Consider the following 27,433-nt stretch of genomic DNA (forward strand, 5'->3'; position numbering starts at 1 on the left):
AAAAACTTTACTTTCCAAGGTCTGAGTTCCACAAAGCTCTGCAGCCACGTTGGCTCTGTGACGTGCTGAGGAAGAGGAAGCAATCCCCCTACACGCAACACGTGTGAGGACAGCACCATATCAGACAAGTGACCAGATAAGGGGAAGACAAGGCAGCTGGGGAGCGGTTCTGTGGAAGAGGCCCTGGTGGTTTTTGTGGAGAGCGAGCTGAGCAAGCTGTGCAGCCTGACAGCAAAGTGGCCAACAAAACTTGTACGGACAGAAATGCAGCCAGGAGAGTGACACACGAGCCTAGGGTGACTGGGATGTGTCAGAAGGAAGCCAAAACCAGTATTTCCATGCATAAGTGGAAGATGAAGCAACAGGGGGACTGTACACGTACACTTTATCTCTGAGATTGAAATTAAGATTACATTTATGGTGCAGCTTTACGTCCTTAGAATTCCAGGAAGGAAATTAACATTTTGGCATATCACAGTCCCCAGAATGGTGTGGGGTTGGTGCTGCCCAAGATACACTCCAGTTTCATCCATGTTAGCATAAAACCTACTTAATAGCTTGTCTTTACTGACATTGTTTTTTATTTGGTTGTAATTTTTTCTGAGAAAAATGACTTCCACCCTTGTGATGAAATGCAACCAAAATAAGGAGCATTGCCATGTACAACCAGTTTTATATGCTGCATACATCACTGTCTGATCAATGGTGAACTGAAAATGCCAAATTTTATAAGTAGTATCTTGTGTAATTCAGGGTGCTTTAAGCATGGATAAGTTCCTTGCCCATGCTACTCTTTCTTTGACTTCCCTGACAGTTTTATGGTGCTATTATTCAGGGCTTTATTGTGCGCAGAATTTGGAAACTCCAGCTTACTGAAATATAGAAGGTTCAGTGAAGTCTGTTCTTGTAGGATGACATCCTCAAGTCACTGGAGTCAGGAGCAAGTTTTCTGCTGCTTGTGTGCAATGGTACAGGTCTTTGAAATCTAGAGATTTTTCACTGGGAAAAAATCTGTGTGACACACACAGTACCCTACCCAACTGCATGATGTGGAAGTCACTTCAGAATACAAATTATTAGTGGACATCTGTAGACTTCTGAAGTGAAATGTTTGGTGTGCAGCAGTGTGTGGGTTTTTATGACCCATTATGATTGTGGAGGAGTTCCCAAATTCTTACTGAATTTAGGCAGAAGGATTTGAAAATCAGGCCACAACCTAGGTATCCAATTTACTGGATTCAGAGAAACAGGGCACAGATCCACGTGCTCTCCTGCAGCAAGACTCAGATCCTGGGAGTATAGTTGTATTGGATTTGAATGGCTTTCTGCTCTTTTTCTGAATAATTGGATAAATGTAATGGGATGGTCCAGCATTAGTTTATTTATTTATTTAGTAAGCAATATTCTTGGGAAAATAGTTCAGAGGATAGCAGGAAATAAAACATGGATGTGATTTGGTAGAAGGGGAAAAAAAAAGGGATTCTGAAGCTCTTGGAGATCCATAGGGCTTCTCTTATTTTCATCTGTTTCTGAAATCTGGTTTAGGGTAGGCAAAGTCAAACTAATGAAATAACAACCTCAGGGAAGTGTCTAACATAGTTTATAAATCCAAAAGCTAGTAGGGAAATTTCAAATATGTAACTCAATTCAAACTCCAAACTTTTTTAACTTTGTATACAATTAATTTTGCAAGCACTAGCAAAACTGAGACTGCCAGGAGAAGAGTCCAGAAACTGTACCTTGCAAGTAATTGAAATTCTTGCTCAAAGCATATCTTTTAAATCTACAATTTAGGTACTCTATTTGTCAGGATAGCTTACCATCAGAATAGAATTTAAATATCACCAGTCTCTTCAGGAATGCTTCCAAATACCAGTTTCATCTCTTGAGGTCCTCAAGGAACTCACTGTTGAAAGTCAAAGGATCAGGGCCAGAAAGGTAAATTCAAGATAAATCAATGCAGAATGTCATTTTAGTCCATCTATTTCCCCTCAACAGAAATCAACAGAAAGACTGTCAGTAATTTAAATTGGAATATCAGCAAACCTTTATTTCCAGCCATGGAGGAATCTGTGCTTCTCAGAAATAGATTAATTTTTATATTTTTTTCAAATTGAATTAAACTATCACTCATGGAGAGTATCACACACATCTTGTTGGGTTTTTCAAGAACAGTATTACTGAGAACTTCAGCAGAGCTGGAGAATTTTGTATTCATAAGCAAATGATGAACAGTTCCTGCCTCTATACTTGTCTAGTTCAGATAACCAACAACAATAAAACCACAAAAAGGAAAAAAAAAAAAAAACAGGAACAAAAATAAGCTTGGGTAACTTTTCAAACAAGAATTATACTTATCCCACAGCTTAGCATGTGTCATACCTGCAGTGAGAGAACAGCACTTGGGTTTACAGTAAAAGGGAATCTCTGTGCCATTTTATGCAGTGATTTGAGGCAGTAGAGAATGACAGGCTCTGCATGCCTGTGGTGTGCTCAGCCAGCCTGCTCAGGAAGTCTGATAAGTATGGAAGGGACCTTCAGCACTGGGAGGAGGGCGGCCACAGCTGCATTCATCTCAGCTGGATGGCTTGGTTTTGAAGCAGAAACTCACTGAAATAAAACCTCTGCTCCTGAGGCAACCACAAACCCAAATTTTACTACTTTGGAAGGAAGGATGACAGAATATGAAGAATATGAAGACAGATAGAAGGAGGAGTTACTCTACTACATACATTTGTGAGACAGAAATGGGTCTTTCCAACAGGGTGACTGGAAGTTGTTGAGGGCAGTATTACCAGTTCTGTGTGGTCACAGATCAGGTTGCAAAAACCATGAAGCTGGCTTAAAATCAAAGGGTATATCAGAAAATATGTATTTTGAGTTCTTTGGGTTTGCATTTTTGGGGGCTTCTTCTCTACAGCATGTCCTGCTTTGCATTTGTATGATTGTCTTTAAACATAAGGGAAAGAAGCTTACAGAGCAGAGCTTCTCAATCAATTAGTTTCTGATGCTGACAGCTGGGCCTTGAGGAAAGCTTCCAAACACCATCAAAGAAACTGTGAGGCAGCTAATATTGTCACAATGATCCTCTTCACTTCCTTCAGCTGTTTTCCACTGGGGAGGCTTTGGGCCCCACTTACTTTCTCCTATTGACTGTGATTTATCCCTTTCCTGTCAGGTAAGGCAGAGGAGGCCATTCAAGCTCTCTTTTTCAGTTAGGATTTTTCTCCTCAACCCACATGGATACTGTGGGTTGAGGAGGGAAATTTTCTCTTTGCACAAAAGAAACTTAGCAAAGATATGAGTTGGAGTTCTTCTGTCACTGTAATCAAAGCAAGTCTTCCCTACCATTTACAACGCACAGGGGGAAAAGTGCTACTGGTCTGCTACCAATTTCCAGACCCACAATCTTGTTAATCTCTTCAACTTGGCAAGACAATCACAAGAAATTGAAAGCACCATGGTGAAAAAGCAGCTCGCAGAAGCTGATCCTTCCACATGCCTGTAATACTTGGCATTTGCTTACAATCTGCTTTCATTTTCTTAAGACTGTGCATGATTATGCATCCTTGCTGTCTTAGTCTACTGACTAGCCATTCAATCATCAAAACCTATGTCAGATTTAGATCAGCAGCATTACCATGATTGCTTTATTATTGCAACTTAGCCTTGCAGGTAGCTGAGCAAAATGCCAGATACTAAAATAAACTTTGGATGGTCTCCATCTTCCAGCCTAATAAACTGTTATATCTATATACTGTATTCCCCAGTCAATACAAAACCACTGTAGACTCCTCTGGGTAAAAGTCTAGCTCCTCCATAGATCATTATACACATAATTCAATCATTTATATAAAATAGCAAAGGCCCTAATTAGCAAAGCCTCCCAGAGGCTTTGTTTCTCACTATTTGAATTTATGCATTATTAGAAACCTTAATATTGTCAACATTCATCTAAGATTTTGAGGGCAAAATTAATTTTGGGAACTCCTTACCATAATCAATTATTAAAGGAATCTGATTAAAAGTTTTTTTTAAATAGTATTAGACTTCTACAAATTATAATTGCTCTGCATCTATTTTTATGCTATTTAGAAAGAAAATCAAGCAGGTATATAGCCCCCTGCCTGTTTTATTTGCTAGAACAAAGCAGAACTTGGGTTGAAATCTTTCATGACTGAGTAGTATTTGCTTTAGAAACAACCACGTGAATGTGGAAGAAGCAGAGAGGGGGGAGGAAATGGCAGAAGAGTTACTACTAGAGTGACAAACTGTGTGTTGTGTACTACATATATTGATAAACTGGTAAGAGAGTTGAGTTTTGATAAAACAAAAATTGCAGAGGAAATTATTATGTAGTTTAGAAGCCAAGGTGGCTAAAAATCTTTAGCTGTAAAGGAGACTGGAGAACATTATTATCTATGAAATAGATTGTGAATGTCTTGAAAAGGCAAGAAAATATATTACTGCAAGAAAAACACGCATTCACATTTGTGATTTTAAGTTAGAGCTGTCAGTACAACAAAGATAATCATAAATGTCTATATCACACACACACACACACACATATATATATATATACAAAGAAAATATATAAACAACATTATACTGTCCCAAATTTCTGAGACATGGAGAGATCCCTCCATGAAGAGTACTATCAAAGTCTGGGTTTGTGGTTTTGTCCTGAAAAAAGCAAAGAATAAGGAGAAAAGTGATCAGTATTGATGAGAATTAAAAAAAAACCAGATTGAAATATTTGGCTCTTCTTGAGCCTAGCTCGAGTAGAAGGTGATATTCACTGGAATAAAAAGGCAGAAAATCATAAACAGATAAGAAAAACGATTTTTCACAAAATATGAAATTAGTCCATTGAGATAATTTTCACATGCAGCTGCTGCAGCTGGGAAATAACAAGCTATAAATGGGGTAGGCTGTTCATATTGTTATTCAGTTCTAAAATTATTAATTTCAAGACTTGCTAGAGTTTTGGAAAAATAGCATTTTCTTGTTTGGGGACTTATAACCATCTTAAAATATTCAAGAACTGGATGAAACTTATTTGGGTATACAACTGACCTGCTCCTGTGGAACTTCTGAAGATTTTTATCCATTTGCTGAAGCACCTTTTTGCCCCTAGAGCAGGTGAGCCCTGAGGACCACTTTCTACACACCTATCAAAGTTCCCAAGTCTTTATCTAGAGGGTCATTCATTGGCTCTGGTCATCCACAGTAGCAGCAGGTCTGGATCCTGTGCACAGATCTTAAGGCAGCTAGAATTGCTATAGAGAACCACATGACAAAAAGCATGACAAAAAGCACTGGGTCCTTTTTCTTTAAGTTCCTGTAGTGGGAGATGCCAATTCCTTTAAGCACATATTAATCAACAAAGAAATTTTCCAGTGGTATGAAAAGAATCTGCAAGTGAGAAAGTAATTTCCCCAAGTCATTCTGAGAAGCTCACTGCAGCCCTAGTCTAACCTGGTACAGGAATAAAGCTCTCAGTCCCCAGTGCATTAAATTCATCTCCTTCCAGCACACTGCTCATTCAAGAGCTCCCCCAGCTGCCTACAGGTGCCCCCCATTACCCTGGCTGGTATTTTGACATGCAGTCTGTAGTTCAGGGAGAGCTGGCTACCCTTGACTCACATAAACAAATAAATCATTGAGAAACTACCCAGTTGGTGCAGATAGCTTTTAAATTTGATTGCTTCACATGGAGTTTCAAAATTTCTTCTAAATCCTTTATGGAGCTGTATGTTTTGTATTTGAGGGGAAAGGAGATGTTTCTGTGTTTCTTGGGAGGAGGTCATCTGTATGGAGAAGCAGATTCAAGATTGAAAAGACATTTCAGGTTTTTTGTAACTCACTATCTGCCAAGTAACTATGAAATGAAATTAAAATGATTCACAAATTTGATTTTTACTGAGAAAAATCTGTTATGCCCTTCTGGGGACATTAAATGATCCTGGAATAGCATCACTGACTCTACAAGTGCTACAGCTCTCAACTTCTTCCTTTGGGGATGTAGTCCATGGTCTAAAATATATTGGGATACTGCACTTTGAACCACTGTGTGAACACATGTGATTACTGTAAAAGAAGCATAAAGTTACAGGTTTCTGGAAGGAAAGTGGGGTGGAAAGCTTTTGAGATGAAGACTTTCTAAAGGAAGATTAATGTCGTTCACTTAGTGACTAAAGGTAAAAGAGATCAAAATTTCAGGAGTAGATTTACAAATTTTCAAAATCTGAGTCACACCTACACCTCTGTAATGAACAAGAAACTGAGAGGATAAGTTCTCCACAATTGCATTTGAGGGCAGTATTGCAAATCAGACAAAAAAACTGATCCAGATTAATTAGTAGGTAGGACTGTACGTATCACCACAGTAACTATCAAGTGTTATAGAGATAACATAAGGATGGGTTTGGGAGGCAATTCCATTTTTCTATGCATACATTTTTTGTGAAATTTGGAACAGATGTTTTACAGTGTTCAATATCTTTTAACAGAGGAAGAGACAAGTATATGAATCAAACCTGATAAACAATGGCTTGCAACTAGAAGCGACGAGGTCGGTGAGTGCTGTTCTCTGTGTGAATGGCTGTTCTGAGAGCAGAGCTGCCCCTGTGGGATTAAGGAAACTGGATATGTTAATTCACTGTAAGATTTCTCCCCTCCCAAGAAAAAAAGGCCCACCTTTCTTCCATTAGAAGAGTCGTTGAGATCTGATGCAAAATCTCTCTAAACTTATGTCTGCTCCTTCCTCTGCAAAATAAAAGAAGGGAAGTTGGAAGATTACATCATGAAGCTGAGAGATTACATAGGTCATGTTTGCTCAAAGCTTGGAAGATAAAAATTACTGTCTGTACCCTGCAGAGAGGTTCTTCCCATACTCTGGCTGTGTAGTACAGGTGGGAGGCTAGTGTGTGCCTGCCAGAAGAGCAGTGCATGACCCTGCTTCTCAAAAGGCTGCGATGTCGCCTGCAGGCAGCTCAAGAGCACTGAGGTAATGCACACCAGCTGCAGAGCTGCTGTCTCTGGCAGGGAGGATTAGAGCCCCTCTGAATGCCTTCTCTTTCTTCCTACCCTGCAGGGCTGCAGTGCTCCATCTGTGTCTCCCTCTCCAGGACAATCACTTCCAGTCTAAATTTGTTGTTGTCTGGTAGTCTATAGTGAGCTTCAGAAATAGTCGCTTTGCCCCTTCCTCCCAAATTAGACTCAGAATCTCTGGCATCACAGTATTTATGAGTCTGCAGTGAGGCCTCCTGCTGCATGTCCAAGAATGCAGTCTGGTTCTTCACATTCATAAAAAAGTAAATGCTTGCTGTCTGGAAGGCTGCTGCAGACCTGGAGCGATACTTACATGTTGCAGTCTCCAATAGCTCTGCTGTGATTATGAGTGAAAAACATTTGAAACTGGACATTTCCCCAGGCTGGAACAGATATCTGACCAGTCCCCCTGAGCCAATGAGCTACAGAAGGAAATCTGATGTTGCTGACACTCACTAATGCAGGGCAGCAGTAGGTCTACAGGCCACATGGGGACAGGAGGCAGGAGTGGCTGTCAGGGTTCCCACTGCATACTGCTGCTGGTTTGGGTATTCCACTGGGAGCAAATGTGCCTCATGCTGTCTTTTTCAGCAGTTCCATCTCATTTCCCTCTCCCCATTCTCTCTAGGAAGCTTGGAATTCTTGTTGCCCAGGAGCACCCATGAGTGCCTAGCCTGCTCCCGTCACACTGGGTTGCAACTGAGCTGCTGGGGAGTTGCTGGCAGCTCCAGAGCCCTGCCTGCCCTGTCAAACCACAAGTAAAAAGAGTCCTAATGACCCTGTATGGGCAGAGTGTTACATTTAAATTTCTTTGTAAAGTACTTTGCAGAGATGTAAACATTAAGCATTAAGGGAAGATTTAGCTGTCTTTTTAATATACCTTCATTTGCCTGTTTCCTCACGTCAGCACTTTTACAGAAGCCAATTATAAATTTGCTGGGATGGACAATGAGTGCAACTTCGAGTAGGTCATCTATGAGCTGTAAAGAGAAGGAAAGTCTAGATAGTTCAAGAATTGTTAAAATGAGAAGTTCTTTGCTTACATACTTATTTTCAATATTCTTTCATCTCAGGTTTTGGATGAGAAACTTATTTTTGTGAAGGTGCATGCACCTTGGGAAGTGCTGTGCACGTACGCCGAGGTTATGCACATCAAATTGCCCCTGCAACACAATGACCTGAAAACCCGAAAGTCAGCTTTCAACTGGTTCAGTAGACTCTTCAGGGTGGATGAAAATATCATCAAACCTGAGCAGGAGTTTTTCACTGCCCCTTTTCAAAAGGAACATTTGTCCAACTTCTACATCCAAGACAAAGACACGTTTTTCAATCCTGCAACTAGAAGCCGAATTGTAAGTCCATGGAGTATTTCTAGCATTTACCCATAAAAAGAAACTATTCCTTTTATCAAATCAATGCAATTACCGTCACTAGAACATCATAAAAAATTAAAAATGTTTGGGATGCAACAGTCCTGTGTGATTTATGAAATAGCCTGGGCAATCCAGAAGGAAAACTTTACTTACATTTATTCTATTTCTCTTCCACCTGAATTTAAAGGAGGGATTTCAATGGATTGTACACCCTGTCCAATTAATTTTGTCTACACTGCTTACTTTTTCTTAACTTGATTGTATGCTGATACAGGTATAGCTGTATATGATTTCTTTCAGGTTGCAAGGACACAAAAATATATATTTTTTAAATTTCAGGTTCATTTTATCCTGTCCCGTGTGGAATATGCAACAAAAAATAATGTGAAAAAGTTTGGCATTAACAAATTACTGGACACTGGAATTTACAAAGCAGCATTTCCCCTTCATGATGTAAGTCTGGTGCTTGTAACTAAAATACACTTTGAAATAGAGGTCTGAACTATATCTAGATATATATATCCTTTAGGTATATCAAAGGATAGAAGTAATTTTCATTGCCTTATTCCTGGACTGGTATTATATCTACATGAAAGAACAGGAGGTGGTTTTGCTAAAGAGATTTTCTTCCAAAGCACTGTTGGTTAAAAGTGTGTTTCTATAAATGAAAAACAATATATTTCACTTGAGAGTTCTTAGATTTGTATTTTCTGGAAGATGCATTTCAGTAAAGAACCTGGACTGAAAGATAGCTCCTATAACATGCTGCATTATCAGTCCTAAATCAGTTTTGTTAGTATGCAATTTTCCAATATTAAAATTCCTATCAACATTGTTGATAAAGCTGTAGACTACAAATCTCATTTTAGGATGTGTGAAAGTCTTGCACAGTGAGAAACAGTCCCTTGGTTCCCAAACATTGCAGCATACATGCATGAGACTCAGGTTTCTGTAGGAAGACACTGTCCAGCCAGTCCAGTGCCTCACAGGTGGCATCAGAATCTTGCAGAGCAAAGCTTCACTGGCTTCAATTTCACCTTGCAATAATAAAAAATCCAGCTTTTGCAGCTACACTTATGAAGCTTTTTAAATTATATAATTTGAGTAAGAAAGTTACTCTGAAAATTGTTTTGTATACTGAGGCTAGCAATAGCACTAAAAAAAAACCTGAGAAAAAAATCAGATTTCAGAATATTTGACAAAGAAAAAACTCCATGTGAGGCTGTGAATGCAAAGTGAGCAAAGACTGTGGGCTGATTTTCTGTATTCTATCTATTGCATAACTGCAACATCCCAACTTGTCCCCCTCAGAGCCACCATTCTGTGTCCAAGGTGTGTTCTGTCAAGGAGACATTGAGAGCATGGGAGGTCAGGAATGGTAACTGCTTCAGCTGCATGGACTTGGCTTAAAATATTTAGGAGGCCTCCAAGGTTTTCAAAGAAATTTTTAAGGCAGAATCAAGACAAACCATGCTTCTTGTAAGTAATTAAAGATTTACAGAATAGAATTCATATAATTTGTGACTAGCTATTTTTAAGGTTTCCTTTTGAAGATTTAAAACCTGCCTTGCAGGATATTTCTATCATGGCATGGGGAATTTGGACTCAGTATGACTAATAATTAATGGCTGTCTTTTTATACAGTTGAAATTAAACATAACAGCTATGCTGAAAGTGAAAAGTAGCAGATAGATTTCTGCAAACATTGCTCATGTTGTTGCATCACAGGTATAGAATGGAAAATGTCTCAAACAAAACAGGTTTTATTGAAATAGATTTTTTAATAGCCTGCTAAGAAATACAAAGATTATCTCCATGTGAACTCTCTTTTAAATTTAAAAGAGAGACTAGAGGCCCTGGATTTTCCCTCAGTCTTTCCAGCCTGTATTCTTATACAGTATTATTTTGAAGCAAAGCATGTGTAGCATGTTAAAGCTACTTAAAATCCATTTTAGTTCACTCCTGTTCTCTAATTAGAATGGATCCTTTTTTATTTTCTATTCCTAAGTGCCAAGATGCTGACATGTGCTTAGAATAAGTTCATGATGAGCCCCTGTTATTTTCAGCTCACATATGTACAGCATTTACTTCAGCATTCAGTGCCTTTCTGACAATTCTATCCTGAATCCTGGTGTGCTCCCAGAGCTGCTGCTCCTTTTCCTAGCTTGCAGTAAGACTGTCTAAAAGCTACTCCAGACTCTGGCTTTGTGGCATAGAGATCATCTGTAGAGATGAGAGATGAGCTGCTCTGGTTGGATTTTAGTGCTATCTTCTCATGCTCCTTCCGTTTTGCAGTCAAGTTTTAGGCACCTGTCGACCGATCCCGGCTGCCCAAGTGAACGATATCTCCTCTACAGAGAATGGGCTCATCCTAAAAACATTTTCAAACTGCAACCCCTGGATTTCATCAGGTTGGTGTAACTGGCACTGGACTAATGCAGGGAGAAAGAGAAATCTACATAATAGGTCTGGTTTTGGGGAAGTCAGAGACACAGGTCAGTTCTGAGGGAAGATACATACACCCAGATCAGCTCATGCACAGGAGCATAATTTGAGATTGGTTTCATGATGACCTTTTATGAAAAGGCAATCACTTAAAATTATTCTTTGCAAGCCATTATCTTTTCTCTTTTTCCTTCCCCCCCCATTTCTATCCTTTTACAAAAGCCAACAATACTACTGCAATCCCAAACTTGAAACCAGAGAACTATGACAATATGGGTTGGCAAAAAATGTGTGAAATGAAGAGCCATTTGAAACAGAAATGCAAATTTACTTGCATTTCAGAAAAAAAAAAAACAAAACCAACGCCTTTCTCCTTCACAGGAAGTACTATGGAGAGAAAATTGGCATCTACTTTGCCTGGCTGGGCTTTTACACAAATATGCTGACTGTGGCTGCCGTTGTAGGAGTTGGCTGTTTTCTGTATGGATGCCTGACAAAGGACAACTGCACATGGAGGTACCTGATCAGGCCTGGTTTAGTATCACACACAATTTTGATCAGTCCTGTACACAGGGGACAGTACAGGGTTTGCAAGACACTGCTTAATGAAGGAAGCAAAATTAAAGGTCCCAAGAAGAACTGCCATGGTGGATTTGAAGGCAAAGGCATAAAATATTAGATGAATAATGGATATCCATGGACCATTACAGTGATAGACATCTGGGAGTTTGCTATTTCATAATTTTATTTATATTTTGCATGAGTTTCACCATACCTAGTGTAGAAACACAAAGAAAAGAGTTACAATCAGAAGTCAATACAAATTGCCATAATACCTAATTTTTACTGTGGTAATCCTTACACTAGATACCCAAAGATGTTAAAAGTTTCTTTCCTCTAATTTGGGAAAATATAGGAAGAGTAACAGCACAGGGCCCTTCAGCTGCTTAGGATACCTTGGAAGGCAAGGCATAGCCATGACACAGAATCTCTCATCAGAACACAACAAAATTCAATCATGGCCAAATAACCCAGGGGAAAAAAAAATGATGGCATTGTGTCAAGGGACCTACAGACCATCCAGTTGTATACCCCCTCCTGGGAGGGTGTTCATAGTCCATGCTGAAGGGCTATTCCACAGCTCCACCCCTGTGCCAAATTTATACCCATTTAGCTTTTTGCCAGAATTATAATTCATTTCACCAGCTCAGCTCCCTCCCTGATGTTTACCCCCCTGATGTAAAGACTTTTGGCCTCCACCATGCTGGGTTAGCATGTGTGGGATGGCAGCTCCTTTGCCATCTCTTAGGAGATAGATCTGCAAACCTGTGAATCCTTGCAGCAGCTCCCCTGTGCACAATTTCCAGACTGATCCTGTTTAGGATACCCCAGGGACCAGGAAGTCCTTGGGGGTCTGCAGCTATTCCTTCTTCTGCTAGGCAGTGCTGCTCTTCCTTCTCCCTTTAGACTTCCTACAATAGCAAGTATGAGCATGCAGCTGTGGGTTTCCTACTGAAGAAAGTGAGATCTTTTAAGAGCTGTTTTATTTTTAGTGTGGGCAGTTTTGAGAATTACTACCACGTACAAGGGATGGAAATTATTTTCCTCATGTGTCATCCATTTTTGAGACGAGGACTATGAATGGAAATGGGGATATGTTGCCAGGGCAAGGGGTGGGGGTGGAATTCTTGAGTGCAGATCATTGGTAAATTATTCCTTAATTCCCTGAGATTATTACACTGTCTTCATGTGTAAAAAAGGACTAAAGGATTATTTAGTGCTGGTGAGTGACTGACTAGTTTTGTTTTTAGCCAAGAAGTATGTGACCCCAACATAGGAGGTAATATCATAATGTGCCCTCAGTGTGATAGAGTATGTACCTACTGGAACCTCACCATCACTTGTGAATCATCCAAGGTAACTACATTTACAGCTTCTAGACACACTTTTGAGCTTTAGTTGCACTTTCTCTAGTACTACATATAAAACAATGTTGGTCCTCCATCAGCGTCCTGCAGAACTGCTAAAGATGTGCAAATAGTTGTTCCTTTTGATACAGTGACTCAACTTCAAAAAGTAAAAACAACAATAATTGCTCTAACTTGATCTAAGATGAATAATTTAGTCTTTTTTATTTCACATCGCTGCTGATATTTGATAGTAGAATAAAATGTTATTTCAATTGAAAATTGGTTTCTTTTGGGGGTACTTCTTGTTGAGGGAAGGAAAGATTCAGTTAAAGCCTTGATTCAGTAGCTCTGAATCAATTTTTCTAAGGAAACATTTAAAGCTTGTTTTGACATTTCTAATTTCTGCCTCCTCCCTGCATGAAGAAGTTATCTGGATCTATGCCTTGAATTTGATCCGTGTTGCCAAGGAGAAGATGGGTACAAGGAGAGGCTGGTGTTGGCTATGACAGAAGCTGTCACACAGCCATGTCCTGTTGTCTGCTCTTTATTCCTGTCAAAAGGAACCTCACTTTCTTTCCCCATTACCTTGTCTCACTAAGCTAATGTTAGCCTTTCATCATTCCTCTCCATAGATTCAGTCCCAAAACTGCAATTTTTCAGCTATTCATCAAAAATATTTTGCCCAACTTTAATGTGTTGCATCAGCACACTTACATGGTAAAAGAAATAAGATTGCAGGGAAAAGGCTATAATGGAAAAAAAAAGGAGATAGTGACCACAGAGGTATTTCATCAGAGTGTGGTTTTACTAACTAACTTATTTGTTATCCTGCTTATGAGAACCAGATGTGCCCATGGCTGTACTAAAAATCCATCATTCTATCCTGAGTTCCCAGACCAGAAACACTGTTTTTCCTCTTAGTAAGCAACAGATGGAAGGAAGTTTGATAGCACGCCATTTTACTATCCCTCATAATGCATATATGGCTTTTCTTTTTAATTCTGAACTTTGCATTTAATTTCCTTGATTTACTGGAGAGTGGTGTGCATGGGTAGAAGTTGAGGAAACACTATCCACAAGAGTTGTTTATGAGACTACATAAAAACTGGAAATCAACATTTTCAGTAAGCAGCTTCTGGGTTCTGTTCTGGGTTGGTGTAGAGGAATAAAAATGGTCAGTTATATTTCAAGACTTTTTTTTCTTTTCCACTTTTCCAGAAACTCTGTATATTTGATAGCTATGGAACACTGGTGTTTGCAGTATTTATGGGAATATGGGGTAAGTCAGTTTCAACAACTGTGGTTTGTTATCTAATTTTGGCCAAGCCTCCAGCATCGGCCGAGGATAAATTTGCACTGACTTCATTTGCTAGCAGTTAGGAATTCAGTGGAAATTAGTTCCATAGAAAACAAGCACATTCACAGGAACTCATCACAAACAAATAAAAAATTGTAGTCTAAACAATTAGTCTTCAGTATCTGTTCTGTTTTGATGACTTGAAGAAAATTCTGAGGGAGGTGGTTAAGACTGCTACAGGAGCCAGCCACATGCTGAAGTATGTCAGAGGAGGTGGGGTTTTTTCCCAAAGACTTATGGAGATGCTTGTGCTATTAACAGCTGCACAATGCAATTGAAAAATAGTAATTTGTTATATTTCCCAGGAATTTTTTCCCTCTGTCTTTATTTAAGAAGCTGATTGTAAGAAGTTAGTAGGTTACAAGTAGGTTTATGTTTTAGCAGAGAAAATATATATGAAACCAGGATGTTTTCCACAGGTGAAAACACTTGGTGCTATATTCAAGGGATTAGGTGAGGTTTATTGCCCTAGAAACAATTTATTTTATTCCTATTAGCAGCTTTGTTAATTGGCTTTTATTGCAGTGTCTTATCCAGTAATTGTGGAAGTAAGTTCCAAGTTAGATCTGCATACCAGGTGCTATAGAGAATGTATCTCATGTAATATTTTGAATTCATACATAGGCTCACAAGAATGCAAAATTTGCTTTCTTTGTAAAACATATTGTATTTTTATTTCCCTATGATGACCTAAAGTGCTTCAAAATAACTCTTGCTTTAAAGAAATGTAAGATGAAATGTATAACTTCAAAAGGAAGTTTTTTTCCTAAACATATGCTGAAGTCAAAATACCATCAGGGAATTCACTAAATTAAAAGTTATTAGAAGTTTGATACTAATGTAATCTTCTCCCATCTCATCAAGAGTTAATTTATTGGCAATTTGGTTTTTAATTAAAATTGTGCTTCCTGTTTTGAAGAATGGTTCCAGGAGCAATAATTACAAAGTTAAGCTTCATGGTTATAGAGATGGCTGCAAGGTCTATTAGTATTCTTGTTGCAAGTCCACTATATAAAGAGGTGAATTGTATTACAGAAATTCAGCCAAAATTGTACTGAATCCAAATGACCCATGGTCCTGGTGTAATTCCAGTTGTAATCTTCATCTTCCTCTATTACATTTTTAGACCTCCTTGTCCAAAACAATTAAAATTAATACTAGACTCTTAGATATATTATTGCATCATTATCATCAATACGCTTCTAATAAGAGCATATTTTCTTGTGTGTATTCCCTTTTAAACTCTTAAAGCACTATAAAACACCAGGGAATTTGGCCTCAGGAGTTAGCCCTTTTTATACATTAATGCTCTGCCAATTCTCCCTTTGCTGGTAAGACCAGATTGGCAAAGGTCATGAACGAGAGGCAGCTTCCACTTCACTTGCTTCCATTCCTGGACCCCTCCCTGAGCAAGGTCAGTTAAGCCAAGAAATGTTCTCCGATGGAGGCACTTCTTCTCAGACCTTGGTGACACAGCTTCAGAGGCAGAATACCTGAAGGGCAGTGTTGGGGAGCACACAAAAGGGGACAGCATTCAAAATGACATGAAATGACTGCTTTGATCTCCTGATTCTGAAATGTCATGTGTTTCCACTGTTGAAACAATCTTGCTTCAAGATAAAAGGAAAATGACAAATCCAGCAGGAGCTCCTTTCCTGCTCTGAAAGACACAGCACAGCTAATAGGGGGCTGAGTGAGTTGTCCCTGTGTTATGTGCCCTTCTGTCACAGTTAGCACATCATCACCGAAGGAGTCCCTGCACTTCTGGGCTCTCTAGCAGCAGCTGAATTTACAGCTGGAACCAATCAGTATAGCCTGTAGATTCCTGTGATTTGGGCTGGGCAGCAATTTAAGGTTTATGGAAAACTGATGTCCTTGCTCTGCAGAAGAAAGCAGATGAGATCCTCTGGTCCTCTGCTTGCAGTGTCCTTGCTGCTTCCAAGCACGAAGGGGTGGAGAAGTCCTTGTGAAAGCGGCCCCTGAGTAATCAGGGGAGCAGGGTTTTCTGGGGTTTTGCGTTTGCAGATGCCAAGGTCATCTCACAGCCCAGCCCATGGAGTTTCCTGGATTTTAAATGTTCCAGTTTGGGATTTTTCAATCACACCTGATTTTAGACATAATGTTTTGAGCTTGTAACTGCATGCCGCTGAGGTTTCATCATTCAGAATGAGGGGCCAAACTAGTAAAAGAAACCCCAAATTGTAGGGTTAATTACTCCCAGACAATGAGAGCAATGAAAGTGAAGTGATTGGGTACCATTCCTCCTGGAAACAGTGCTGCAGAGCCACACCACTCATTTAATCTGAGACTGCACCCTCTTCAAGAATGAAGCATCCAGGTGTGTGCCAGGGAGCACAGTGCTGACACCCAGCATCCTGAGCTCCTCCCAACCTTCCTATCTGGGTTTGTCATTGCCTCTGCTGCCAGATCTCCCTGTGTAATACCTTGGGACAAGGTCATGAGTTTGGCTGAATCCATGTTTAACCATTACCACTTAGGCATCTGTGTACCTGATCCTTCCGCACTTCCAGCTGCAGGAGCACAGTCCAGGGAAACATCTGGCCCAGAGCAGGGAGTTTCATGCCATCTGAAGGAGCTGCAGTCTCTTCAGGTTTGTGCTAGCAGAGCAGGAAAGACAGCTGTATTTAAGCAGTTTTACCTGAACAAATATTGGTTTTGTAGTCTGCAAATTGATAACTTGTCTACACAAAAATTGCAGTGTGAATGAGCATGAGCTTTTCGTTGTGACAATTTTTCACATACTGAGTTTAATTTTTCTGGAAGTCTGCACTTTCCAGCATTTTTTCTTCACATATCCAAACAATTTAGTTTCTTAAGTATCCCATGTTAAGCTTTTTCAAAGCAGTCTGTAATATAAAATCCAAAGTGTTCATATTTTGGCCTTAGGCAGAAATAAAATACATAGATAAAGTATATACACTCTTTAGCATGTGATTACACCACCATTTACCTCAGGTTTCTCATATTAAAGTACATCCAAAATCATAATTGCATATAGGAGTAGATCCAGTTGTTTTCACCCATTGCATTAGCCAATAAAGGTTTTATTCCATGTCTGTGAAAAGTTGTATGGAATACTGAGCCATGTGTTATAGCCCAGAGGGGCTATAACATATATATCCAGTACTCACGTGGTATTGCCCATTTTGTCTATCATTTGGATAGTTACCTTTTTCCTGGAGTTTTGGAAGCGACGGCAGGCTGAGCTGGAGTATGAGTGGGACACAGTTGAGTACTTGGAGCAAGAAGAGCAAGTGCGCCCGGAATACGAAGCCCGCTGCACTCACGTAGTGATGAATGAAATCACACAGGTAAGGAATATTCTGACAACTGGTGTAGGCATGCTGTGAGCAGACACTAGGAAAATGGTGAATCAGGACTGGAGCTTTATAAATCAGCAGTGCCTCAAATTGATAAGCTGGTCCGAAAACAGTGACTTGATAAAGTACAGATGCAGGGAGAGGGAATTGAAATCTAACTGAAAGCACTTTAAAGTAGTTACCTGTTTGAGGGCATTGCACTGCTGAGGTTCCTCTGTCTTAAATAAACAGAAGTAGACATCATCCCCAGCTTAGAAGACTAAGTCTGCTTTATTAAATCCCCCAAGAAATTATTAATTGTTGCTGCCAGAGGCCAAGATCACAGAGCATTTGCTATCTTTACCTAGGAAAAAAAACGTGAATAAAGGGAAACAATGCATTATGATGTATTATACCAGGAATGTTTTTTAACTGAAGATGTTTCTGTTTGAAAAATGCATAAATAGGTATTGTTGCTAAGTGTGTATGGATAAAATTATGATTAATAACAACAAACTTGTAGAGACAAGGATAAACCTCATTTCAATGACAGAGGATTCATATTTATGAGGATCTTAGTTTAGATTTCTATTTTTTCTACATTTCAATAGCTTTAGCTTTGGCTGCTTACTCAAGTTCAGTTTCACTTTTTATTATTCTCTGTCAAGAGATTACTCTGTCTTTTGTCTAATCATTTGCACTGTTTTCACATTCCATCCATGTTATAGTAATGTTTATTAGAGGGCACTTGAAAAGTTTCAAAATTAACTGCCATAGTTGAAAGTATCCTATATAGATCTTCTTTTTATATCTTGTGCTATCAAAAAATTCATCCTGTTTAAAAGCTTATAAACCTATGCCACCTTGAATATATAAAGTCATAGCTAGAAAGTTCCTTTCAGACAGTTCAAAGAGTGAAGAATATGCTAAAATATTTTATTTTGATCCTCAGAGATTCTTTAAAGACTCCATGAATTTTCACAGTACCACACTGAGGTAGTCATTTTCCTTGGGGAAGCCATTCCCATTGTTCATATGGAATACATTGAGAAATACAGAGATCAAGGACCAAAATTTTTAGTGCCTGCTAAATTTAGCCATTGAATTTTGAAAGATAATGACCTTGGATGCCATGATCAGCCAAGAAGGATGGGTCCATTCAAAAGGACTATGCACCCTGTAATGGCTGAAGTCAATAAGATCTGAGGACCCTCTACCTCTATGGAAGTCATTTTTGTCTTAGAAGGGGCAGCAAAAAAGACACCTGTAATCAGGCAAGACTTCTGAAATTGTGAATAAATGTTGAGTTTCCAGGAAACAAAACAAGGTACTTTTTTCCTTTTTTTCTGCCTTCAGTATAGTAAAGAGTTCAATTGGAGGACACAAAAAAAAAAAAAAAAAAAAAAAAAGAAGATTGTGTGCTTCCTTGATCTGTTTCCTACTCTTTTACAGCAAGAAGAACATGTGCCATACACTGCATGTGGGAAGTGCGTCCGGATGACTTTCTGTACAAGTGCCATCTTCTTCTGGGTAAAGTTCTTTTATTTTTTCCCCTCATAAATTCACTTTTCTAGTAACTGTCCTCCTGAACTGAACAAAAAATGAGAATGGAACAGGTTCAGCTGGGTTTCCATCTCATGCATAAATCAAGCCCATAGGGTATGGGCCCACATGGAGAAGGTAGCTGTAGTCACCCAGTAGTCATTGGCATACAGTATCAAAATATCCTGCAGCTGTAGCTTGTGAGTTATGCTTATGAAGGTGCTCCATTGATTTTTCCTTCATTATTTTAAGACAAATGCCTTTGCTTTTAGGGGGGCAGTAAGGGGAAGACTTTGGTTTATATGCTCTCCTCCTTGCTAGTTTCTGTCTGATTTGTTCCAGCTGTGTTCTTCCATATTGTGTCTCACAGTCCATGACCTCTTTCAGGTTTTGTGTTTCACTTAACAGAGCAAAGCTGGGCACTCTTTAATCTTCCAGAGCTGCTACTTTAATTAAAACTAAACCTTGAAAGCAGTCCAGTCAACCATGACACAATATATAACACAATGAGCAGGCCCAGAGAGATTGCCTTGAAAAGCTCTGTGTTTTAGCATGTTCCTCATCTGTAGCACAAATAGCAGCTGGAAAAGACCTCATTCTCAGCGATAGGATGCAGACAGGAGATAGAGTGGTGTCTGGCAGCCCACTAGAGCCCCAGCATTGACACATTTGAAACACAAAGGAAAGAATACCGATTTGCAGTTGAATTTAAATGGGCCAGACTTCATGTTGGAGGGAAGAGATTTGTTCTGGGTTTGTCACTTGTGTTACAGCACAGTTACTGTGTGTGGGGTCAGGGAAGGTAGTTCATGGCAGTTTGCTGAGATAGTGAAAAAAAGATACACAGCCTGTGGACTTTAAACTGAACAATAGCTAGAGAGCTAGCAAAAAATAAAAGCAGGAAGAGACACAGAAAGAGGAGATGGCAAGCAAGATGGGGGGGCCTGGATCATTACTGCAATTCCTGCCGACTATGTGACTTAAATTTTTTCTATTCCTTGGAGGGGTCTGTAGTCTGTAATAGTTTCATGTGGAAGAGAAGGTGCAGCCCCCTCCATAATCAATGTAGACTCACTGGTACATTTACCATCCTGCCAATTGTCCAATATGAAGAGTTTTCTCCCATCACATGCCTCAAGGTGCAAGATTTGATTACCCTTCTTGTTATATTGGCTTACATCAGTAAAAACCCTTGTTATTAGTCATAAAACAGACCATCTCTTTCCTTCCTGCAGATTTACTATGCTACATGAAAAAAATGCTATTCTCTATTTATTGCTTCGTATCTTATTTTATCATCCTCTTGCAATGGAATGACAGGCGCAAAATTGCTTTCCTTTTGCCTACCATAAAAAGTGTTTTGAACTCACTTTTTCCTAACGCCAGTGGTTGAACATGAACATCTTTGTTGCATTCCCTTGGCAGATCCTTTTGATTATTGCTTCAGTTGTTGGAATCATTGTCTACAGGCTCTCAGTTTTCCTGGTGTTCTCTTCAGAGTTGTCACAGCACATCAATGGAACGGAGGCCATCCGCAAGTACCTGACTCCGCAGACGGCCACGTCAGTAACCGCTTCCCTCATCAGCTTTGTTGTCATTATGATTCTCAACATCATCTATGAAAAAGTGGCAATCCTGATCACTGACTTCGGTATGCTGCTGCTCTGAGAAACCTCCTTTCTCAGATGGAAACCTGGGGTAAAATAGCTAGAAAAAATAGCATTTATGTGTATAGTAGGTATTACGATAGGTGAACACCTGTACCACATCTTTCAGAATTTTCCCACAAAATCGCACAATACCACCTAGAAATTTTCCAATATAGATTTTCTCAATGTCAGAGAAATATGATATTCTGCTCTTTGCCTGAAAAGGTCTTCCATAGGCAGCATGAAAGATCGATTGTTTACAGTTTTGTGCTTGTGAAACATACAAAGCAAAGAAAATTACTACAACAACCAAGCGTTATGAAAACAGATCAGTAAGGCATAACATGTTCAATTATATTAGCTTTTGTTTATGGGGAAAATAGCTATTTTCTTGTAAATAAGTGAACTAAGATCACCATTCCAAAGCTACATACCACTCTGATGTTCTTAAACAGATAAACAGTCACAAATAATATTATTCTCTATATCCAGGCCATCAACATTAAAGTAGCTATTTTACTTCAGATGCATGAAGTAGTGTGGTATTTTTACTTAATACTGTTTCATCAGTTCAAAGTGTTACATTTGCATCTTTGTCGAGTCTGTTGGATTTGGGTGCTTTTTCTTCCCCTGAGTTATTAGAATTTTTGCTGCTTCTCTTTCTTTATTGTCAGGGAACAAGTTATTTTCTTTTTAAACCCATACAGTTTCAGAATTATATAATGGCTACAGTATACATGGGGATTAGGTACAATCTAAATGATAATGCTCTCAGTCATGTAAAGGAATATGAGGTGTACAGATACTTTGCAGCTCAGGCTCTAGAACAGCTTGTAGGTTACTTGTAGTTTGGGTTGGGGTTTTTAAAATTTATTTACTTTTCTTTCATTGCAGAACTTCCAAGGACACAAACTGATTATGAAAACAGTCTGACCACAAAGATGTTCTTGTTCCAGTTTGTCAACTACTATTCTTCATGCTTCTACATAGCCTTCTTTAAGGGTAAATTTGTAGGTCACCCTGGAAGTCCAGTTTATTGGCTAGGAAAGTATCGCAATGAAGAGGTAAGAATGTAGAATGTATAATTAGTCCAGGTATTGTGCTGCAGTTTGGAGGGAATAAAGTAAAACATTGTGGTACATACTTAACCTTAGAGTTTAAAAGTGACTGCCTCCCAAGGTAATTATTTCCTTACTAACCCCTAGCATAAAAGGATGTGGCACAAGACCAGCTGGGCTTAGAAGTGTATTACACATACCCAGAAAAGTGTATTTTACCATGGTCCTGCAATCTGTGACTGGGCACACAGAAAGGAGAGAGTATCAGTAGAAGCATTCCTATTTTGCTGGGTGACCCTGACCTGGTGATAGCGCAGAGCTGCATGACCTCACCTGGTATTTCACTCTTTCACTGGTATTCTGTCAACCTACCATATGTGGCCTGGATTTGGCTTTTGCATATCTTGCCTAGACAGTCTTCTTTGATTGCTTTCAGTTATGTTGTTATAATAAATCAGGGATTCATAATTTTAAATGTTTCATTCATGCCTGAAAGGTTACCCAACCTCAAAAAAAATTTCCTGTCTCTCCCAACCTTCAGTGTGATCCAGGTGGATGTCTGCTCGAGCTCACAACCCAGCTTGCCATCATAGTGGGAGGGAAAGCTATCTGGAACAACATTCAAGAAGTGCTTGTTCCGTGAGTTCAAACTATTAAGTAATCTGCTCTTTCGTAGTTGAAAAATACTGTTTTGCTTGATGCTTACAGGCATTTGGTCACTGAGTTTGGTAAGTGCATATTGTATTCTGAAAGAATAAGACTTGTCCTTGGAGTCTTTTTTGGTCTGATAGTCCAGGCTCCTGTTTCTGTTGTTTTAACTGATTTTAATTCTAATCAGAAATTCTTCCTTCCTCTGCAAGTCAAACTCAATGTGTTTCAGGTTGAAAATTCAAAACTGAGGTAATAAAAGCTATGACAATATTAAACTGAAGACTTGCTTAATATTGATTGGAATGATTTGGTGTTATACATTGGGATTTTAAAAATCATGTATAAATTACTATTTTAACTCATTTAGTAGATATAAATCACTGCGATTCTGGTATACTTACACTCTTATTTATGGCTTGTAAAAACCCACTTTAAGGATAAGGCAACAAAAGTTGCCTTTCTTAGGAAGAAAGTTTTGAATAATTCATAAATAAATCAATCCACTGTTTAAACCTACAGCAGAAATATAAAAGCAGAACTGCCTTTTTTTTTCATTTACTGAACTTTTTAGGTTCTTTTAACAATGTTAGTGTTCTTTTCCTCCCTGTCCTAGTTTGGTCAAGAATCTAATTGGAAGATATTCTGCAGCTTCTAGATCAGAAAAAGTTGTTCCACGTTGGGAACATGACTACCACCTCCAACCCATTGGAAAACTTGGACTATTTTATGAGTATCTGGAAATGGGTAAGGAACAGTTTAGTCTGGATTCATTACCACTGCTGGATACAAACATGTTCTAAAGAAAATCTTCACACAAGCAATGTTTAATATGGTGGACAGAGGAGACATTACTGTTTTCTGAGACAAGTTTTGATTGAGCCATTACAGATAGTTTTACAAGCTTTTATTAAGCAGCTAAGCCTTAATCCATTTTATAACTAGAAGCAGCATGTGGTTGTACAAGGAGGAGTACTGCTGCTTCCTTGCCTAATCCTGTGGGACATGCATTCAGAGGGCAGACCCCTGTCATGTTCAGGTGCTGCACAGCAGAGCCCTGTGTCCCCCTGCTCTGCTGGACTCGTTGCTGGTAACCTGGGAGCTGGCAGGCCATGGCTGGTGTGTTGCCACCATCCATTCTGTGACAACATTGCCAGCGTGCTGGAGGCAGTACCCAGACACCAGTAAGATGATTGTTGGTTTGGGCCTTCCAGTTCATTGTGGAGACAGATAGTCAGGACATTTCTAGGTCTTCATGATAAAGATGTCAGAAAGAAATGGATATTTGAATTCCCAGAATAGTTCCTCATGCTGTGTTGGGATTTGTAATATTTTCCTGTCCCCTTCACTTAGCAGGTTTTTCCAGTACTGTTGTGCTACTGTTTTCTCATCCAAAAGATTCACTAGGAACCCAGCTACTCTTTCTTGTTTCTCCCACTAGAATTTAGAGCATATAAACTATACATGTCTACACTTGCTGATCTCCAGGAAATGAAAGCCTCACCAATGCATGTAACCTCTGCCTTTCACAGTTATACAGTTTGGCTTTGTGACCCTGTTTGTGGCATCTTTCCCCCTGGCTCCTCTCCTGGCCCTTATTAACAACATGCTGGAGATCCGGCTGGACGCGTGGAAGCTGACAACGCAGTTCAGGCGCATGGTTCCACAGAAGGCACAGGACATTGGTGCCTGGCAACCCATCCTGCAGGGCATAGCCATCCTGGCCGTGGTCACCAACGTGAGTACGGTGCCAACAGCTGCGAAAGAGAAAATGCCTTCTCTGCAGGTGCTCCATCCAAATGTGGGAATTCTGTGTGCGGTAGTGCAACTGAAATGATCCTTAAGGCACATCTTCTGAAAACAGGAATTCAGCTTCTTTCTTGTGTGCCTAAAAATACCACCTGTGTTCAAAATTGCATATCAGAACGAATTTTCTGAGAATTTGGACTCTAATCTGTTCTTCAGTTGTACTTATTTTTTTTAAGTACACAACAAACTGAATTTTAAAAGAGTTTCTTAAAAATATTTAAGAAAAAAGGTCTGATTAATATACTTCTAACAATGAAATTCAGACATTTCACTTTTTTTTATCAATTCACCAGTATTTTATTTGTAGACTGCGTTGTAGGAAGAAAAATAAGCCATTATTATTTATCACTGCGGATTATTTGTGATTACTAAACAGGAACTAGTATGTATTAACTTACAGAAAATCCTCGCTGCTGGCCTTTTTTAAAGGAATAATGACCACTGGAGGCACAATAACACCTCAGACTATCCATGGAGAATAGCCTTTCTCAACAAAGTCACTGTTTTCTTCTGTTTTCAGAGAGATCCAAATATGTTATGCTATTGGATAACTGTATTTCTTAGTCAATCCAGCTGGATCTTGTAATACCAATATGAAGCTAGAAGTTGAACATGTATCTTAAGATTTAACATTTATCTTAAGATCTTTAATATATTGTGCCTTATCACAGTGGTATTCAGGGCAGAGTTACAGTGGCTTTGGTGACTTCACGTTGACTTGGCCATGTGTTGGCTTCTGTCAGGCATGTGTTCATGCCTTGCTTTCTGCAGAGGATGTCAGTGTGCAAACAGGGCATCAGCCACTCACCTCCGTGGGGCTGTTGCACGTGAGGGGCTCAGCTCCAGAGACTGTCACGTTCAAACAGCCCCGCTGCACGTGTCGTGAGGACCTCAAAGAGATTGGTATTTATTGCTAATGAAGTGTGGGCCATGAAGCCATGTGCTTGAGCAAATGCTAGAAGCCGTTTTCCTCCTTTAAGTGTGTTTCTTTCCTTGTCTGACATCCAGGAACTGATCCAAGTCATGAGTCTTTAACAACCCTGCCTTGATTTCACCTTAGTACACAGAAAGTGTTTTTTCTCTTCTGCATGACTTGTTACAGTCGATTGTGCTTGAGTAGTGTATCATCTTCCCCTTGGTGCATTTCTCCTTCATGCGTGTTACCTTTGTAGCAGTTGCTAGTACTTGCAATCAACTTTTGCACAAAGCTACCAGTTTTGAGAGTTGCCGTGAGGCACTGGACTTGCTATTGCATCTGTTGTTGATTTGAAGACTGATTTTAATTAGTTATGGTATAAATGGAAAACTGTGTGCAGTAAGGCTTGGGAAGCAAAGAATGTGCTGTTTGTTTGTAGTTCTCCAGTGCAATACTCTGAAATGCAGCCCATAATTCAAGAGGAAAAAAAGGTTTTCCTTAGAGAGGATGCCGTAGGATTTGTTCTCGTATTTCTGTCCTTGAAGCTCTCCGGAGCACATCTGGAGATCATTCTGAGAGAGGGAGTAGAGTGAGACAAGGCTCAGATTTAGGATGATGAGAGACCTGGGGCCTTGCAAAAAAGATTCAGTAAGACCAAGTATTAAGCTCTGTAAATACCATATTCCAGTGTCTTTCTGATACAAAGAAGCAGCATCCAACTCATTTGGTCCAAAGGGAGAAGGAATTTTATTGCCTTACTGTTAAGTTGATATTAATGCATTTATGGTCTGGCTAGATGAGCTAATGAACAGAAAGAAAGTTTATTTAACAAAAATTTTCTATGCTTGTAATTCAGACTACAAATACTCTACTTGTACTCTACTTTTAACTCTACTTCAGAATTAAAAACAGAGTAATTTAGCTGTGAGGTCGTCTCCCTGCAGCTGCAAGACACAGTAATATATACTTCTTGTCAGTCAAAACCACCTACTCAGCATGTAAATATAAACAACACATAATTTTCACTTCATTTCACACTGGCATGTAATGCTTAAAAACAGTTTTTAAACGTGCATGCCAACTGCATTTGATTTAAGCCAAAGTGCAGTACAAGAAAAACACCTTATCCTTGAAAATTTTCAATGAGTTTTAGACCTAGGATGCCTTCCTTTTATTTCTCATCAGCCAAACTTTCTCTCAGCTGAACTCACTTGTAACAATATTCTGGAGAGCCATACACAGGTCTTGGACCACAGTCTCAGAAGGATTGTTTCTGCAACTTTAATCTTAGCTACAGTTTAGCTTCTCAGGTTCTTCAAAGTAAGCCAAGTCAAAAGGTAAGACACTAGGATATCATTCATCATTTGGCAGTGGTGCTACTTGATGGAGGCTGGGTCTTGTCCTCTTTTCAACTCCCGCTCTTTCCCTTTGCTGTCTTTCCCCCTTGGTCTTTCTTGCATTGTGCTGGCACCAGTGCTGTATAAACATATGATGAATCAGACCAGGGAAAGGATCCAGTGGTGATTCCCTGTCAGATGAGCATTTTCATCTGATCTGCTGGATGGGGCCAGGACTGCCCAAGCCAGCACAGAGCACAAGTCCACTGCTAGAGGCAGATGCAGGACGTTGTTCTAGCTAGCACTGCCACCAAAGCATTGTTCAAGGAACTGTAGAAGAGTTATCCACATTTTTTTTCACCCTTTCTCCTCTCTCCCCTTCCCTTTTTCTGCAACTGTTGTAAATACCTCCTCATGCTGGGATTGTCTCACCAGAAATGCTGCACAAAAATGGAATTTTTTTTGTCCCACGTCATCAAAATAAGGAAATACAGATCTCATTAATTGCAGACTGGCATGATGGGGAATAAAAAACAGATATTAACTATCTATTGTGCTTCTTTGTTACCCATTATTGTTTGACTTTGCCCCTGACTCTGTCCTATGATTTTCCTTTAGTTTTTTCTGCCTCTTTTATACATCTGTGCCTAAACCTCCTTCCGCCTGATCTCATCAGATCCCTACTTTACACCTTTCTCTTCCATGTCTCTGCCCTGGTTCTTTCCATCCATGTTGTCAAGTGGGTATTTTTATCCTGGTATGGGACAAAACACTTCTCTTAGAGTCCTGGAGTGCTGGTCACTCCTTCCTAGGTGCTGGGCACCAGAGATGCCTGTTGTCATCAGCTGGCTGGCCAGCCTCTTGCTAAATACTCAGCTGCAGGTCTTGCCAGTGGAAAGTCTTCCTCACAGGGAAACCTTTTGAACTTGCAGTAGCAGGGGAGGAAATTGGATTAAAGATAGTTAACCTGTCCTCCAGAATAGGATGTTTGGGAAGTTCATGAATTTAGAAAAGAC

At 39.5% G+C, this 27,433-nt stretch overlaps 1 protein-coding gene across 1 annotated transcript in view; it reads left to right on the plus strand.

Annotated features, from left to right (window-relative positions):
* Positions 1-27,433, plus strand: part of ANO6 (anoctamin 6) — a 70,548-nt gene that overhangs the window by 36,567 nt on the left and 6,548 nt on the right. The window contains exons 4-17 of the mRNA XM_084206534.1: positions 6,513-6,578; positions 8,127-8,405; positions 8,766-8,879; positions 10,722-10,837; positions 11,253-11,387; positions 12,683-12,788; positions 14,000-14,060; positions 17,325-17,470; positions 18,911-18,988; positions 20,426-20,651; positions 21,544-21,713; positions 22,249-22,346; positions 22,972-23,102; positions 23,888-24,093. Coding sequence (XP_084062660.1) covers positions 6,513-6,578; positions 8,127-8,405; positions 8,766-8,879; positions 10,722-10,837; positions 11,253-11,387; positions 12,683-12,788; positions 14,000-14,060; positions 17,325-17,470; positions 18,911-18,988; positions 20,426-20,651; positions 21,544-21,713; positions 22,249-22,346; positions 22,972-23,102; positions 23,888-24,093 — 1,932 coding nt within the window. The remainder of the gene's footprint in view (positions 1-6,512; positions 6,579-8,126; positions 8,406-8,765; positions 8,880-10,721; positions 10,838-11,252; positions 11,388-12,682; positions 12,789-13,999; positions 14,061-17,324; positions 17,471-18,910; positions 18,989-20,425; positions 20,652-21,543; positions 21,714-22,248; positions 22,347-22,971; positions 23,103-23,887; positions 24,094-27,433) is intronic.

This window comes from Fringilla coelebs, assembly GCF_963513975.1.
Source record: "Fringilla coelebs genome assembly, chromosome: 5".
Lineage (NCBI taxonomy): Eukaryota > Metazoa > Chordata > Aves > Passeriformes > Fringillidae > Fringilla > Fringilla coelebs.